The 16,343-nt window shown below is 36.9% G+C and overlaps 1 protein-coding gene across 10 annotated transcripts in view; it reads left to right on the top strand.

Annotated features, from left to right (window-relative positions):
- ZNF385B (zinc finger protein 385B) overlaps nt 1-16,343 on the top strand; it is a 406,146-nt gene that overhangs the window by 307,559 nt on the left and 82,244 nt on the right. For 7 of the 10 annotated variants that reach the window (XM_023259514.2, XM_045034079.1, XM_045034080.1 and 4 more), the window contains one exon: nt 10,964-11,109. The exons of 1 other annotated variant lie outside the window; for it this stretch is intronic. In XM_023259514.2, the coding sequence (XP_023115282.1) occupies nt 10,964-11,109 (146 nt within the window). Of the gene's footprint in view, nt 1-952; nt 1,093-7,125; nt 7,254-10,963; nt 11,110-16,343 lie in introns of those variants that run through there. 2 more of the 10 variants (XM_045034082.1, XM_023259520.2) reach the window with 2 other exon arrangements.

Genomic DNA, 16,343 nt, shown 5'->3' with positions numbered 1-16,343 from the left:
GCTGCCCAGCTCCTTTCTTGGAAGGGACTGGATGGCCTGCTTAACTAAGTTGTACCTCCTTATATAGTTTTTGCTCTGTTCTACTTCATTCTCTACAGATTTCTACAAAACAGTCAAAGATAAAAGGGAGGAAAATCATTTTAGGAGTGAGATGTTAGGAAATTCCAAATAAGGAATTGGTGCTAATTCTAGTCTCTGTAACATTAAGCCAAACTTAACCACTCTTCCCTCCCTCCTCAAGTCCCCCTCATGTTTTTCCCTAAGTGAACCTCACTATCTCCCTATTACTTACAGTCTCTGCTTGCTCTATTCCTGGCGTGGCCAGATTAGTCACCCCATACCAGGTTTCCACAGGGATGAAATGGCAGCTTTCACGAGTCCTGGCAGCCACACGGGAGCCATGTCTATGGTTCCTGGATGAAAATGGCTTCTTGGCTGATGGGGGACCAAGAATGGCCTTATCTATGATGGTCACCATGATCATAATCCAATAGAATTTGTCCTGAATTCTCTACAGTGCATTATAATTATGGTGGCCATAGAATATGTATGCAGAAAGGAAAAAGGGTTATAGCACAGTTGTTACTATCCTGTTTATTCCCAAACTGTGCTTCCTAGGAGCCTATTACTTTTTTCTTTTTTCTTTTAACATAGGCAACAGCTTTTGAATAGCTTTGAAATGTTTAGTTAATATTTAAGCTAAGGAAACCTCTTTTCTCTACCAAAGTGGGAGTAGAGAGCACTGGCAGAGCAAATACTAACTCTGTTTCTTTAAATTGAGCAAGCTTCTGGAGAAAAAGTGTCTTTTTAAAGGACCATTAAGTAAATCACTATTCCTTTTCACCCTGTTTGGTTCTTAAATGCAAATAGCCAAGTCACTGAATGCAAGAACTGAAATTTGCTGAAACTAGGGGGCAAAACATTTTGTATCCTGGAGCTAGAATGTATAGCAGCAGCTGGATGGATTGACCTCCTGAGTTGCTGTATGCAGTGCCTTCAGCCTGGCCCTTTAGTGGGCTGCAGAGGAGAGGCATAAAGACAGACCCAGAGAGGCCTCAATGACCCTGCTGTTTTGATCTGCTCTGATGGAAGGTCAGTTGCCATTGCCTGGAAAAATGTGTCTTTTCAGATAGCATTTTTGTTGCAGTACTGATAGTCCTTCAGTATAAAAATCACCAAAAAATGCATGTGTGCCTCCTGGTATGAAGCTATTTGAATTAGTTATATTGATCCAAACAGTACAGCTGAAAGCATAGTTTTGATGGGGTTTGTTGTTCTCTTTTTTATATCATTGGGAATATTTAAAAAATTGTTTAAAATGAGGTGTTGCAATCAATCTTCTGCTGTTCTTAAATGTTGCCTCATGGCCGCACTGACTTTTTTCTTTGATTTAGTTTCTTTCATTATTCATATTAATAAAACATTAAAATTAAAATCTCATTGAAAAATGAATACTCCTAAATTTTAGTCAAAATATAAAAAGAAAACAGACCATCTATTTAAATTTTTAAAGAAGATAAAGACTTCAACATATGATTATTGTACATCTTTGATTGTATTGACTTAAATATTCGAAACAATGTCTCTGGGCAATGGGAACTCTAAATGTGAGTCTACCGTCAGTCAGGTATCATGCTGTATTAAATTCTCTTAATCATTTATCTCATGTAAAATTAAGGGTAGATTCTTTTTTTTTTTAATGTTTATTTATTTTGTGAGAGCGTAAGCGGGTAAGGGCGGGGAGAGAGAGATAGAGAGAGAGAATCCCAAGCAGGCCCTGCACTGCCAGTGTAGAGCCCGACATGGGGTTCAAGCCCACAAACCGTGAGATCATGGCCTGAGCCGAAATCAAGAGTCGGACACTTAACCAACTGAACCACTCAGGTACCCCAAGGGTAGATTCTTATATTATGTTTAGCTCTAAAATGTTATGAGATATAATTCCTCTAGAAGTATTCAACGGTTTGAGAAAAATGGTTATTGGGAATAAGAGAGTCTGTATTTTTTGAAGGTTTCTAAAATAAGTCATAGTTTAAAAAAATAAAAATAAAACAAAACAAAACAAAACAAAATAAAATAAAATAAAATAAAATAAAATAAAATAAAATAAAATAAAATAAAATAAAATAAAAAGTCTTAGTTCCATGAGGCCATTAGGTCCTTCACATGCTGTAAAGAGAGAGTAAAAAGTTCCTCTGTAACAGAAAAAAGCTTCAGACTTCACGAAAGCATCTTGATGCCATAGACAGGAATCATTGGGCAAGTGTAGCACAGGACCATCTCCCTGTCTCTTTTTGCCAGAAAGTTTCGTCAGGCTACAGTGACCTCCCAATCCATGCTCGACCTCAGACAATTTTAGTAAAGCCCTGTCTGGAGATAATTTTGGCTTCTCCAAAGACTTGGTAATTTAGGAACTAAGCTCATGACATTCCCTTTTGATAAGTCAGGTATATTAAAAACTATTTCAAAAAAATGATAAAGCACTTGTCAGAACCCTGTTTTCCCTTCTTTGAGTTTCCTTTCTTGCATGGTCATGCTTAATAATGTCAAGTTACAGGTGGAAAAACTATAACAAAGCAAAAATATTGTCCATTCAGCTTCAAAGAAGACAATTGATCCTCAAGACTTTTTCTGAAAACCAATTATCTTCTTTACTTAAATTCTCAAATTCTCAGATTTTTCAATTCTACCTCAAAAACGGATGACAGCTATTGAGGTATCCACATGTGTAATCATATGATATTTTGGTACTACAGAGTAAAAAAATCTGACCTTTTCTTTCAACATTTAAATATAAGAAAGTCAGTGCATGGGCAAAATATTCAGATATAAATGAATCCCGACGTGGCTGTAAGTATTCTATCGCCACACATTCAAAAGGCCATCCATTGCATCTTAGTAAAAGATTCACCGTTTTGTATAAAAGCTGTCATATTACTACTAAACCCAAAGGGCATTGTGGCTTAAAATCCATCATGATGTGGCTTCACTGCTGTTTTTTGAGGCAGCACTTCATTATTGCCCATAAACTTCAGTGTGATACTCAGAAGGATTTATTTTTAAATGCAACATTCTGCCAGGATGCCGCTGTTGGACTCTCTGGAGGGAACCCTGAGGTGCCCCAGGGGAGATCCAGGAGCAGAACTGCCAATTGTTAAGATTTTATGGACTCAGAGTTCTAGATACACATTTTTCTCTTTGGCATCAGTAGATTCTGTGTCAGTCTCTTCCATCCACTTAAGAAATTCAGCAAGGAAGCATCAGCATTAAAGGGAAATTTTATTTTCCCACAAATCATTTTGAGCAAAATCAAGCTGGCAGGGGGAAAAAAACATCATATTCATCCTAAAAGTATACAAACCTGACAGTGTTTGAAGATGTTCTTATTGGAGAATTTTGCCTGTATTTGCCAAAATAGTTTACTAAAATTATTATCATTGGACACATTGCTTCTAAAAAAGTTTCTGGTGAAGTATAACATACAGAAATGTGCACATAAGTGTACGGTTGAATGAATGTACATAAACATAACATATCTGTGTAACTGGCACCAAGACCAGGTAGAAGACATTTCTAGCACCTTAGAAGCCCGTCTCATGCTCCACCCACCCTTCCTACAAGGATAGCCCTATCCTAACAGTATAGATTAGTTTTGTCTGATTTTGTACTCTGTGTAAATTGGTATTATACAGCATATTGATATGCTTCCTGATTTTAGGGTTTTTTTTTAACATTATGTTTGCGAGGTCTGTTTGTTGTTGCGTGTAATTATAAGTCATTTGTCTTCATTGCTATATTCCATTATGTGAATGTTTTATTGCATGAAGAACCAAAATTACTTATTTCTACTGTTGATGGGTTAGCTGTTGATGAAATTAGCTAATTTCCAGTTTGGGGCATTGTAAATAGTATTGCTATGAGCATTCTAGTGCATATTATTTCTGTTAGGCAAATACCTAAGGCTGGACTTGCTGAGTCATAGGGTATGTATATATTCAGTTTTAGTAGATATTGCTGGTTATCCAAAGTGGTCGTAACCATTGACACCAGAGGGGAGGAGGTTGGGGGGATGGGCTAAATAGGTGATAGGGAATAAGAAGGGCACTTGTTGTGATGAGCACTGGGTAATGTATGGAAGTGGTGAATCACTATATGGTACACCTGAAACTCTATTACTCTGTATGCTAACTGGAATTTAAATGAAAACTGAAAAAAAAAGTTCTAGTTGCTCCATATCCTTGTCAGCACTTGATAATCTCAATATTTCTTCATTGTAGCCATTCTTGTGGGTATGTAGTAATATCTCATTGAAGTTTTAATTTGCATATCCCTAGTGACTAATGAAGTTAAGCACTTTTTCATATTTACTGGCCATTTTAGTATATATTTTTGTGAAGTGTCTATTCTTCTACCCATGTTTTCTGTCATGTTTTCATTTTCTTATTGATCTATAGGAGTTCTTTATTCTAGATTAAAGTCCTTTTCAAAATCTCTATTTTATTATTATCTCCCACTCTGTGGATTACCTTTTCATTTCCTTGATATATCATATTCCCACAGATTTATTCTTCATAGAGTATATTGTCAATTTTTTTCTTTTATGATTAACACCTTTGTTTCCTATTTAAGAAATCTTTGCTTACTCCAAGGTCATAAAGATGTTCTGCTTTTCTCTTTCCTGTTTGATCTTTTAAGCCAGAAATGCTAAGAATATCTTGAATGCTTAAGAAAGTTTTGAATTGTAATACATTTGGTTTTCTCCATGTTTTTTTGCTTATGCAGTTCACTCTACCATTCTACCATATTCACCTCTCAAAATACGCATCATTCCTCGAGTCTTAAGAGATAGCTCATCTATGAAAACATTTATGAACCCAACTCCTAAACAGATGTAATTTCTTTCTTTCTTGAACCCCTTTAGCATTTTGTTGATAATTTGTGATCCCTGACATATCCTGCCTTTTATAACTATTGAACTTAAGTATTTATTCTCCCGGGATATGGTATAACGTGAGACAAGTAGGAATAGTTCATAACTCCAGTAACCAAAGCTTGGTATGTGTCAGGCACAGGATTAAGCATTTTTCTTAGAAAAGTACTACCAGTCCTACGCCGTAGGTACTCTTATTTTCCCCAAGTTATACAAAAGAAAATAGAGATTGTCCACATTTGCACAAGAAATAGTAGACCTGAACTCCTGAACTGGTACATTTCACTTGCGTAGAACAGCATTGCCTGAAGGACATGCCAAGCATTAATGGTTCCAGAATCTCTGTGGGGGTGAGGGTGGGGGGGAAGAATTGGTTCATGCTCAAGAAATTGAGAGTAGAAATTATATCTGCCTCGACATTCACAGTGCCTGTTACTATATTGTAAGCTGCAAGATGTCTTGCAAAAAAGAATCACTTTAAACTTTGTTGAAGCCAGCATTTTTTAAATGTATTTGAGGACAGAATCTTTTTCACTTAACAACTTTACATATAACCCACTTTATGGAATGATGACATGGGCTTTAGAGTCAGTCAAACAAGAACTGAAACTGAGGCCTTACTACCTACCGCATACTAGGTGATCTCAGTCTCTTTAAGCCTCACCCTTCTCATCTGTAAAATGGGATAATAATACAAGCCTCATAGAATTGTATTATAATTTAATAAAATAAGGAACACAAATCACTTAGCCATATATAAAGTAAAATCTCATTAAATGGTAGTAGTGGTTTATCTTCTCCAAAAAGTAAAATAAATTCTGTCTGATTCAGTTTATATAGTCCCTGCAGCTGTTAGCACTATGGCTTTACAGTTGTTCATCCATAGTATTTATGAAAGTAAATAATACTATTACTTAGGGAAGGTTATTTTTAGATAAATATATTCTAGAAGCATTTCCTATAGAGTATTAAAGAAATCTTATATATTTTAGTTACCAGTATCAATCACTACATTAGGATCAAATAAAAGTTTCAACTAACTCCCAGCTTCAAAGAAGATTGAACATTTTAAATATCTTAATTCAATGGTAAAATGCTGTCTGCAGCCGGAGCATGTGCCGATATAACTGAAGTGTTTTCAAGTGTGTAATTTGGTGACCATAGCGCAGTAGTAAAGAACAAAATTCAGTAGTCAAATTTCCTGGATTTTCATATTGCCTTCTCCATGTACAAAATACTTGTGGTTGAGCTTATCTTCTTTGTGACTCAGTTTCTCATCTGTAAAATGGGGCTAGTAATAATACCTTGTTTATTAGGTTATTGTGAACACATATGTATAATTTACACATATACTCTTTTTTTTAAGTCATTTATTTCGAGAGAGCACACCCGTGCAAGAGCATGGGAGGAGCAGAGAGAGAGAGGGCAAGAGAGATTCCCAAACAGACTCTGCAATGTCAGGTCAGAGCCTCAACGAACTGTGAGATCAACATATACTCTTAATATATACAGAAATCAGTATATAATATATAATAATGTATAAAGATGTAAATGATATAAACATATAATTTAATATACCTAAATGAGTATATATGGATATACACATACAGATATGTATATATATTCTTATGTGTGTCTACGTATGTACATACATATGTAATGTGCTTAGAATGGTGCCTGGCACACAGTATGCACTATAAAAATGTTATCTCTCAGTTTTTATGTGGCCTTTTCAGAAACAAACCCTTTTCAGTCACATAGCCTATTCACATAGCCACCTCCTTATGACTACAGTAGATCTCCTGATACCTTGGTTTTCCTCACATGACAGACTGATGAAAGAAAGGAAATGGTGAGAGAGAGACCACAGGAGATGCTGGTTGGTGATTGTTCTGGTAAGAGGGAAGGTTACTCACTGAAGCTGAGAAAGCAATAAAAAGAGAAAACTGAGTTTGGTAGAACTTGAAACGCCACTCATTTTAATTTCTTTAAAGACGTCTTTGGGGGGAAAAAAGATATCTTTGGGAGTTCTATAATTGGCATTGCCTCTACCTAATAGACTTTTATAATATGCTAAGCTTTTTATTTTAGTACTCAATAAAGCAGACATACATAATAATGGCATAAGAAGAAACTACTTCTGCAGGATATAGAATATAGATTTGATCTCATTCTGTAAATGCTTCTTCACACAGTTTTTCTGTGACTTTGGAGTTTTCTCCTTCTAACGCTGAGGTGTTTCGTGTAACGCTGAGGTGCTCGTGTTATGGTACATAGGGAAGAACCACTAGAAAGCCTCACAGCTATCACCTAAACCTTCAAGGTAATATTTCTAAACGTGAAAGATCACAGCAATAATGTCAAGTGTTGCCTAACTCTCAAATGAGGTGTTATTGTGATGAATTACGATATAATCCGTTGACATAATAAAGCACCTATTATGTTACAGAGGCAGTTGGCTGTAATAATAGTTTTATGATCATAGTGGTGTGTTGTCTTTCTCATATTATTGGTTTCATAGTTATAGATGAAAACAACTTGGAATTTACAGTGAAAATGAAATTAGGGGGAGAGGCTTGATTGCATTCATAGGGGGAGTATATGAACATGTGGAATTTCCATGGTGAGAGTGGTGACTGATACATCTTTGGGGTATACATGCTGGTGTGTGTGTGTGTGTGTATTTCATTTTAGGTCAGGGAGTCTGATCAATATATATACAGCAAGTGATATAAAATCTTTATTGTCAAACAAGGTAGAGCCCTATTATGACTTAATTCATTATGATACATACCAGATTATATCCTAGGCTTTGAAATAAAGCTACATATAGGAGGTATCTTACATAATATTGCCAAATCATACAAAAGACAAAAGTTGGTCCTGTCCCCTGGGCAGAGCAATGTGAAGGATTTCTGTGCTGAAATCCATGCTCATCCATTGTATTTCCAACCCTCTTTTTTTTTTTTCTCTCTCTCTCTCTCAGCAAATTGAAGAGAAATTAAGCATTTTCTTGCAGGATGCAATGTATTGTGGCCACATTTCTGCTGTATCTCCCACTAACTTTTGGGCATCCTAGGGTGAGGAGAAATGCTTCCCAGCCTCAGAACAGTAGTAAAATCGGGAATAAGGTGACAAGAGGGATTAAAACCTAACCCAGCCTGTGCAAAAAAGTGCACTTTATCCCCATTCATCTCCCACTTGCAAAAACTTCCTCTGAAGCCGTGGGTCTTGGTGAAGCAGTCTGAAAAAGCAGGTCTTAAAAGTGAAAACAGCAAGGTTGAGGTGAAGGGAATTGATGAAAGCAGTTTGTATTTATTCAGGAGATCTACCAGTGCTTTAAAACAATCTGTGTTTAACATGGCAAATTGTCTGTCATTAAAATGCTAATGAATGGTAAACAGCTGCTAAGTTTGTATGCTAATGAATGGTGGCTGCGAAGTAGTTCTCAAGCCTTGTCTTTATTAGCATAGATATTTGATTGGGTAAAGGGGGATCATTGCGCATTCTGACCTTTGTTGATGGAGCAATCTGTTTGTCAGGTTCTGTGTTGCGTTACATTTGAGTTGAGTTTGTTAGTACAAAGTGACTTTTGCCAGGCCCTCTGATACCGTGTGCTGCTGGTGTTATCATAGTGTTACCATTATGGGCTTAAGGAAAAAACTTTGCTTTTTGGTGAGTGGGGGAGACCCATGATGGCAAAATAATTCATCCGTTCATCAGGCAGCTTGAAGTAGAATAGTTCTGCATACTTTCTAGACTTTAGGCTTTTGACAATTATAATAATTGTGAGTTGTAAAAGGCCATCGTTCTAAAATAAGAAATATCTCTTTTTTTTTCAATTTAGCTACAGTTTTAAAGCAAAGCTTTTAAAATAAATATTTTAATAAGTGCTTCTGCAGCATTTGAAATACTGACATAATATATCATCTTGGATCTATAAGCTCTGAAGTTAGCAGTGACTGTAACGTCACCTAATTAGAAGAAAAAGTGTAATTAAATACAGGGTGGTCATGTGAATGCCAGGCTGAGATCAGAGTATTTACTTTGGCATCTGAAAAACAACATTACTGTTTGATCTATACTTTTGGTTGATTCTATTTTTGCTGAGTCCTACTCTACATTCCCTAATGGATGAGGCTGACCTGAAGACTTGCCATTACAGATAAATGCTTCAGACGCCTTTTTCTTTTTTTCTGCTTTTAGGATCAATGTAAATGAGGCATGATAGTCCATTAAACACTATTACTAATAATGTTCTGGAATGATTTGAAATATAAGGCAGAGTTTATTAAGAAAATCCATTATCCAAAAATATATCATTGAAATAGAAATTTTAATTATTCTGGAACACTGTGTGAGGACGTTGGTAGAAGTTTTAATAGCTGGAGCATTTCCCCATACTGTTTATTTCTCCTTCAAGTCAGTAGGAGATTTTTGGCATATGATTATTTGTGGTCCTATATAGACATGCTGGGAGAAATTGGAACCCTCATACACTGCTTGTGGTACTATAAAATGGCTCAGGCATTTTGGAAAACAGTCTGAACGTTCTCAAAACATTAAACCATATGATTACCATATGACCCAATAATCCCCAATTCTACTCTTGCGTATATAGCAAAGAGAACTAAAAATGCAACTCCACACAAAAACTTACAGACAAATGTTCATAGCAGCACTACTCAGAATATCCAAAAAGTGGAAACAACCCAAATGCCCATCAACTGATGAATGAATAAGAATAAAATGAGTCTATTTCAGTGGAATATTTCACAGCCTTAAAAAGGAATGAAATCTCATACATGCTACAACATGGATGTGCCTTGAAAACATTATGCCAAGTGAAAGAAGCTTGTCACAAAGGAACTCATATTGTATGACTTCATTTAAATGAAATGTCCATAATAGACAAACCTAGAAACAGAATGGAGTAGTGGTTGCCAGGAGCTGGGCGTGTTGAGAGGAAGTGTGGAATGACTGCTAATGGGTATGGAGTTTCTTCTAGGGATTGTGAAAATGTTCTAAAATTGATGGTGGTGATGTGCACCGCTCTGCAGAAATGCTAAAAACCATTGAATTGTATACATTAAGTGGGAGAATTGTCCAGTATATGAATTACATCTCAATAAAGTTATATTTAAAAAAAAAAAAGGCACACCTGAGCCTGTGTCTCAGAGAGCCACCTGCATCAGCAGCTACTCACCTACAGTATGTGGAGGCTTCAGAAGAATGCTTGTTACTGGAGAGTGCTTTAAATCTCCCACACATGGTTTAGCCCAGATTCCTAAAGAGATGACAGCTAATTTAATTGTTTAAAAAAAGGGGGGGGGGATTAGTGGCTACAATAACACAAAGCTCGTTAGAAATAAAAGTTGGAGACAAATACTTGAGTTCCTGTCCCAACTTCTCCCCGTCCCCCAATACCATGCCCCACCCAGGCAGTAATCACTCCTTTTGGGTTCCCTAACTATCCAATGTCTAGACTACTTATTGCCCTCACAGCAAGGGCAAGCTTCACTTTGGTTTTTTTAGAGATAAAATTGTTTGAGTCATAATTTTCTTGGGAGCAGTCACTATGAGTCCGAGGTTTTTTGTTCCCCTTGTAAAAACCCTATAATTATCTTTGATGTGCATAAAGCATGCCTACTAGCTGTTCAATAACCGACTAGTAAAGAGCATCTGCTGCAAGAACCTCATCCCCTCCTCTCTCCTACGTTTTTGACTACTCAGCGACAATGGTTGGACCCACAGGATGATCTCATTCTGCCCCACCTGCCAGCAGAATCTGTGTAGTTTGTATCTCTGAGCAGCCCTTGGCCCCTGCCGTAGGGAAGTATTCTGCATCACTGTCTCACATAATGAACAAGAAGACCCCTTTTAACTGTATTCTCTCCTCCTGTGCCATTTGCTTACTTTCAGCATAACTCTCTTGCTCTGGGGTTGCAGCTCAGCAGTCCTCTTTTTGCATGGTTGGTTGGGGGTAGATGGATAGGAGGAAGATTGAATTCATTTTTGTTTTGTTCTTGGCAGGCAGTACATGCCACACTGCTACACTTCCTGCTCTTGTGCGCACACCTACCCTGATGATGCAGCCTTCACTGGATATCAAACCATTTCCACTGTCTTTTCCAGTGGACAGTAGTTCTGCTGTGGGGCTCTTTCCAAATTTTAACACAGTGAGTAAATGCATTTTTATTTTATTTGTGTCCTCCTCAATCTCTTTCATTCCAGTTGTGAATAGGCAATAGATATAGCCTGTTTCCAAAGTGTGTAATTTTAGACCATATATTGGTTACACTGACCAGCTATGTTGTGCAAGATACTCCTTCTCCCGTAGGGGTTAGTCCAAACAATAGCCAGCATATTTCTTTTACAAATATTCCCACAAGTGACTTTTCACCTGTGGCTTTGAGCAGTTTTGACAGACTTTGGTGGCTTGAGAACCTTATTATTTCTGGGATACTATTCACATGCTCAAGAACACAATTTAGAGATACCAAGCCACATTGATTTTTCCCTACTACTAGAAAGAAAGGAAATGCTTTAACTACCTAGATACATTTTTATTTGAGACATATTTTAGATCTTAACAAACAGAATTTTTATTGGAAAACTACCGTGGATTATGTGAATGTGACTCTATTTTTTAAAAAGTACTTTAAAGCTACGTATTAATTGTCTGCATGATACTTTGACATTCCCTTTAAAACATACAATAAAGATTAGTGAATTACCTACAATTACTAATGTTCTTCATTCAGGTCAGCTGACTGTTTATCTGAATGAAAGACATTTTGTAGGCATGCCAAGTGGAACATGACACCTTTCAACAATAGAATTCAGCATAAAATCAGTCCACAGCCAAATGCTAAACTTGTAGGAAGAGAAAAGGTTAAACAGTTCAGGTGATTGTATGAATTGTTTGTTTAGTCAATAAATGCAGTCATTTGGGACCTGATGGTCTACATGAATTATACAGCATTATAGAAGCTGCCATAATCAAGAAAAAGAATTGCATTATCAACACCACCAGACAGTGAGCATTTGAAGTATTGCCAAGTGTTTCCTTTTGCAAACTTATCTTCTGTATGAAGTGAGACAGAAAGAGGATTTTTCCTCAAGGCTTGTAAATAAATCTGCTGGTGGGCCTTCTGTCATGGCTTAGTGTCGTAAGGTAATTGGGAGGTAGGGGATCAGCCTTCTTTTTAAGGAGCACTGGCTGTGACTTAGCGAATAAACAGTTGAAGTGAATGTTCACGTCTGTTTGGGTTTTTCAAAGACAAGTCAAACAGTTTAAAAAAAAAAGAAGAAGAAGAAGAAGGCGGCATAAACAGGTGAGCATCATTTCTAGCGCAGTGGAGCAGTTCAGTGAGAGAAATCAGGCCTGCCCTGACCACTTTAATCCATCAGGAGTAACCACCCAAAACACCACATCGTGCCATTTCAAACAACTTGAACTCAAGCATGCCTGTTGTATCGTCTACTGAAACATGGGTGATACATTCCAAACATAACTGAATTAAACTATACTTCTTAAAACACTCACTAGGTGTTTTTATTTTGATTAATGTGCATTTAGAAGACAGCATTTGTAGCCACTGCAGAAGTCCAGCCACTGTCAGGCAGCCACTGATCATGTGGGTAGGGTAGGCCTGAATGGTTCCTACTGCAGCTCATTTTTTTTAACACAAATAATACATGGATACTTATTTCAAAGATTCAAATAAAACAGTAACACTCAAAGCAAAATGTGTAAGTCAGCATTCTCTGCCCTGTGTATATGTTTACTCCCTTTGCTAGAGGCAAGCACCCTCATAGGCATCCTTGTCTTCCCCTTCTAGAAGTGTGTTATGTACATACTTAATAGGAATCCAATCACAGTTGTCTTTCTACAACTGTGATGGAATGATCGGCACTATTCTCTAAGTTACTTTTTTTAACTATCAAAATGTCTTACGTATACTTCTGCATTCTTAAGGGCTATAAAAAATGGAAAGAATGTCTTCATAATTTTAAGGTAAAAATACGGTTTCATAATGGTTTACTAATGTTGTGTAGGGCTGATAGACATACTAACTTGCCTTTTTGTTTGTTCCGTATAGCAATTAACATTACGAAATCTTTGAGAAACCCCAAAGCATAATTCTTTTTTTATAAAATTTTTTAATGTTTATTTATTTTTGAGAGAGACAGACAGAATGTGAGTGGGGAGGGGCAGAGAGAGAGGAAGACACAGAATTCAAAGCAGGCTCCAGACTCCGAGCTGTCAGCACAGAGCCTGATACGGGGCCCAAACCCACAAGCCTTGAGATCATGACTTGAACTGAAGTCAGACGCTTAACTGACAGAGCCACCCAGGCACCCCAAGCATAATTCTAATAGGAGCTCACTTTTTTTTTTCTTGAAAGAAAATAAACTAGTAATTTTCAAATGGAAATACTTTTGGTTATGATGAAGAATATAGCAAAGAACTACATGAAATGATCATTTTACTCTCTGTATTATATTACATCCAATGCATTTGGTGGGCAGAGAGTACTTCTGGTAGGATATTAAAAATTAAGTCACTGCAAGTGAGACCCTCTATCATCTGGTAAATAAATTAATTTATAGGATCATTGGACTACCTATGATTTTTCATTGAGTTACAGCTTCAATTACTCTACTCTTTTCCCTATAGACTATTCCATCCCAGTGTCTAACTCACCTCATAAATTTCCTAGGACAGTTTCATAAAAGTCATTGTCCACATTTTCCTAGGAAACATTTTTGTATCACTAATAGTAATTATACTAGATAATTGTATATTTGTGAGGTTTTCTATCCTTCAAAGAACTCAGACCTTAGAACATTTTAGTAGACCATGATTATGATTCAGTTCCTATTGTCTAGAGGAGAGAGAGTTAGTAATGGAAGGACTGAGACTTGAATTAGAATCTCCTAACTTCAAAACTCATATTCCAGCTTGTCCGCGTCTTTGGATCTTTCGGTCCATGTTACCTCCCACATCATTCAGTGTGAACAAAGCTCAATCAGAAATCTTTTGTGCTCTTTTCTGGAAGCATGGTAGCCAATTTTCAGCAGAATCATTACATATAAAGAGGAAAGAATTTTTTGAATGTGTAAAAAACAGAATATATTTTTAAAAGTTGTAATTTCTTGTTAGCAAATTTTAAAAACCTATTCCATTCAGTAGTCCACTTGTTCTTTGAAAGGCAAGGTGAATGCTATTATAATCACTTTCTTTTTAACCAAAGATAGTATTAATAACTATAAGAAATATATTTTAACTCGTAATTATTATCAGAAGAATATAAACACTGTACTCTCATACCATAGCTCAAAGTTTTAGAATTTTGAAGTTCTGCTGTCTTCTTTAAGCAGATTTTTAAAAATGCATGTAAAGTAATGGTTTCTTCCTGCTTTTGTAGGGGAGTATGATAATGTTACATGAGAATTATAGCAAGAATGAAATGGGATTCTGTCATATTCCAAAATGGGATACTTGCCTGTTGTATATTAAATGGTACACAATGAGGGGCGCCTGGGTGGCGCAGTCGGTTAAGCGTCCGACTTCAGCCAGGTCACGATCTCGCGGTCCGTGAGTTTGAGCCCCGCGTCGGGCTCTGGGCTGATGGCTCGGAGCCTGGAGCCTGTTTCCGATTCTGTGTCTCCCTCTCTCTCTGCCTCTCCCCCGTTCATGCTCTGTCTCTCTCTGTCCCAAAAAATAAATAAACGTTGAAAAAAAAATTAAAAAAAAATAAATGGTACACAATGAAGAGACATGCTTCACAGCATTCATTTAGTGGCTGTCTTACCATCTACCCCACAACTGACGAAATCTCTCTCAGTGTTTACATGTGAAGAATAAGCAAATAATTCAAGACACTGTCCAAGCGGAGCTATGAAGAGACATGCTAGGAAAGGCAGAGTGTAGATCACTGATACTTTCTGATGGGCTGCATGTCAAGGATGCATGTCTGGAGAACAATGATGTTAACTGTGCACTTCAGCAGTTTTACTTTACAGGGGGGCTGTTTTGAGTCACTTACAGGTAAAAGGCTCTGCAAACCACAACAGCAATGTTTAAAGATCTCAACCTGTATATCTAAAGCCTAATGGGCTTCTTTGCTACCTATTAATGCTCACTTCCACCACTGCCCCACCTTCAACCATTCGTCGTTCAGGGCCGACTTAGATATCACCTCCCTCACAGGAAGTTTTCTGTGATCTGCGAGCCTGCATTAAGTGCTATCCTCTGTATTTCCAGGGTACCCCCGGATTACCTCCATTATAGCAGTTGTCACACTATAGTCTAATTACCCAATTATCTATATTCACTAGAATGTCAGATCCTTGAGGACAGGGCCTATGGTATGTTCATCGCTGGATGCCTGGTATCTGGCTCGAGAGCTCAGTAAAACTTTTCTGAAGGGAAGGAAAAAAGGAGGGAGGAAAGGGGCCCAGTTTTTTGCTTCTCAATGCACATGCTCCCCTATCCAGCAAAGGAAACACCAACATTTCTGAGCCGTATCTACGCATGAGGTATTAAGCCTAAGTGTTCACTTTCATTTGTATTTCTCTGGGAACTGTCATCCTTTTTTTAACTTGAGGACAATAATTAGTTACAAATTTTTCTGCAGCTCTAGTTCTGGCTTCCTCTGTGTGGATGGTATGGAAGCTTTGCAAGTATCTACTACATTTCTTGTCCTGGGTCCTACTCTTAAGAGCAGTTAGTTTAAAAAGAAAATTATTCATTACTGGGTTTTATTGAAAACATAATATATGCACTAACGAGTACTGGATTTGATGAAGAGGATAAACAAAATAAGTAAAACAAAAATTCCCTAGTGCGCAAGAAACTTCTAAGAAATAGAATAAAAAAGACTAGAAAAGGAAAGATAACAAAACCCAAGAAATATAGGCAAAGTAAAAATAGTTACTGAACTTTACAGTATTATAGAAGGGCTAGAAAGAATGATTTTTTTTTTGTATCCCAGTAGAGCTATTTTCATTATTTTGTTTTTCACTTTGATTAAATTTGTCAAAATGCCTCATGGTCATCCTTTAGGTACTGTACATAATGTTTTGGTAGCTACCGAAATATATTCAATTATTTCTATTAGAATTGGAATTTCTCATTTCCTTTACTGTGGATCCAATTGTTATCTTCATTCAACCCAGATAATACCTGGTATTTAATATCTGGTGTTTAACAAGCAGGTAATACATGATGTTTAATTCTCCATAAGAAGAGGCTGCTTCAGAATTGAAATAAGTTGCATATTTAACGGGATGGATAGTATCAACTTATTATGATAAAGTAAGTCCATTAAGAAGCCAGGTCCACACACATACTGCCATGGACTGAGTGTTTGTGTCCTCCTCCCCAAATACATATTTTGAAGCC

This window comes from Felis catus, chromosome C1, assembly GCF_018350175.1.
Source record: "Felis catus isolate Fca126 chromosome C1, F.catus_Fca126_mat1.0, whole genome shotgun sequence".
In the NCBI taxonomy this organism is placed as follows: Eukaryota; Metazoa; Chordata; class Mammalia; order Carnivora; family Felidae; genus Felis; species Felis catus.
The sequence above is the reverse complement of the archived record's forward strand: the minus strand, read 5'-3'. Positions and strand labels throughout refer to the sequence as shown.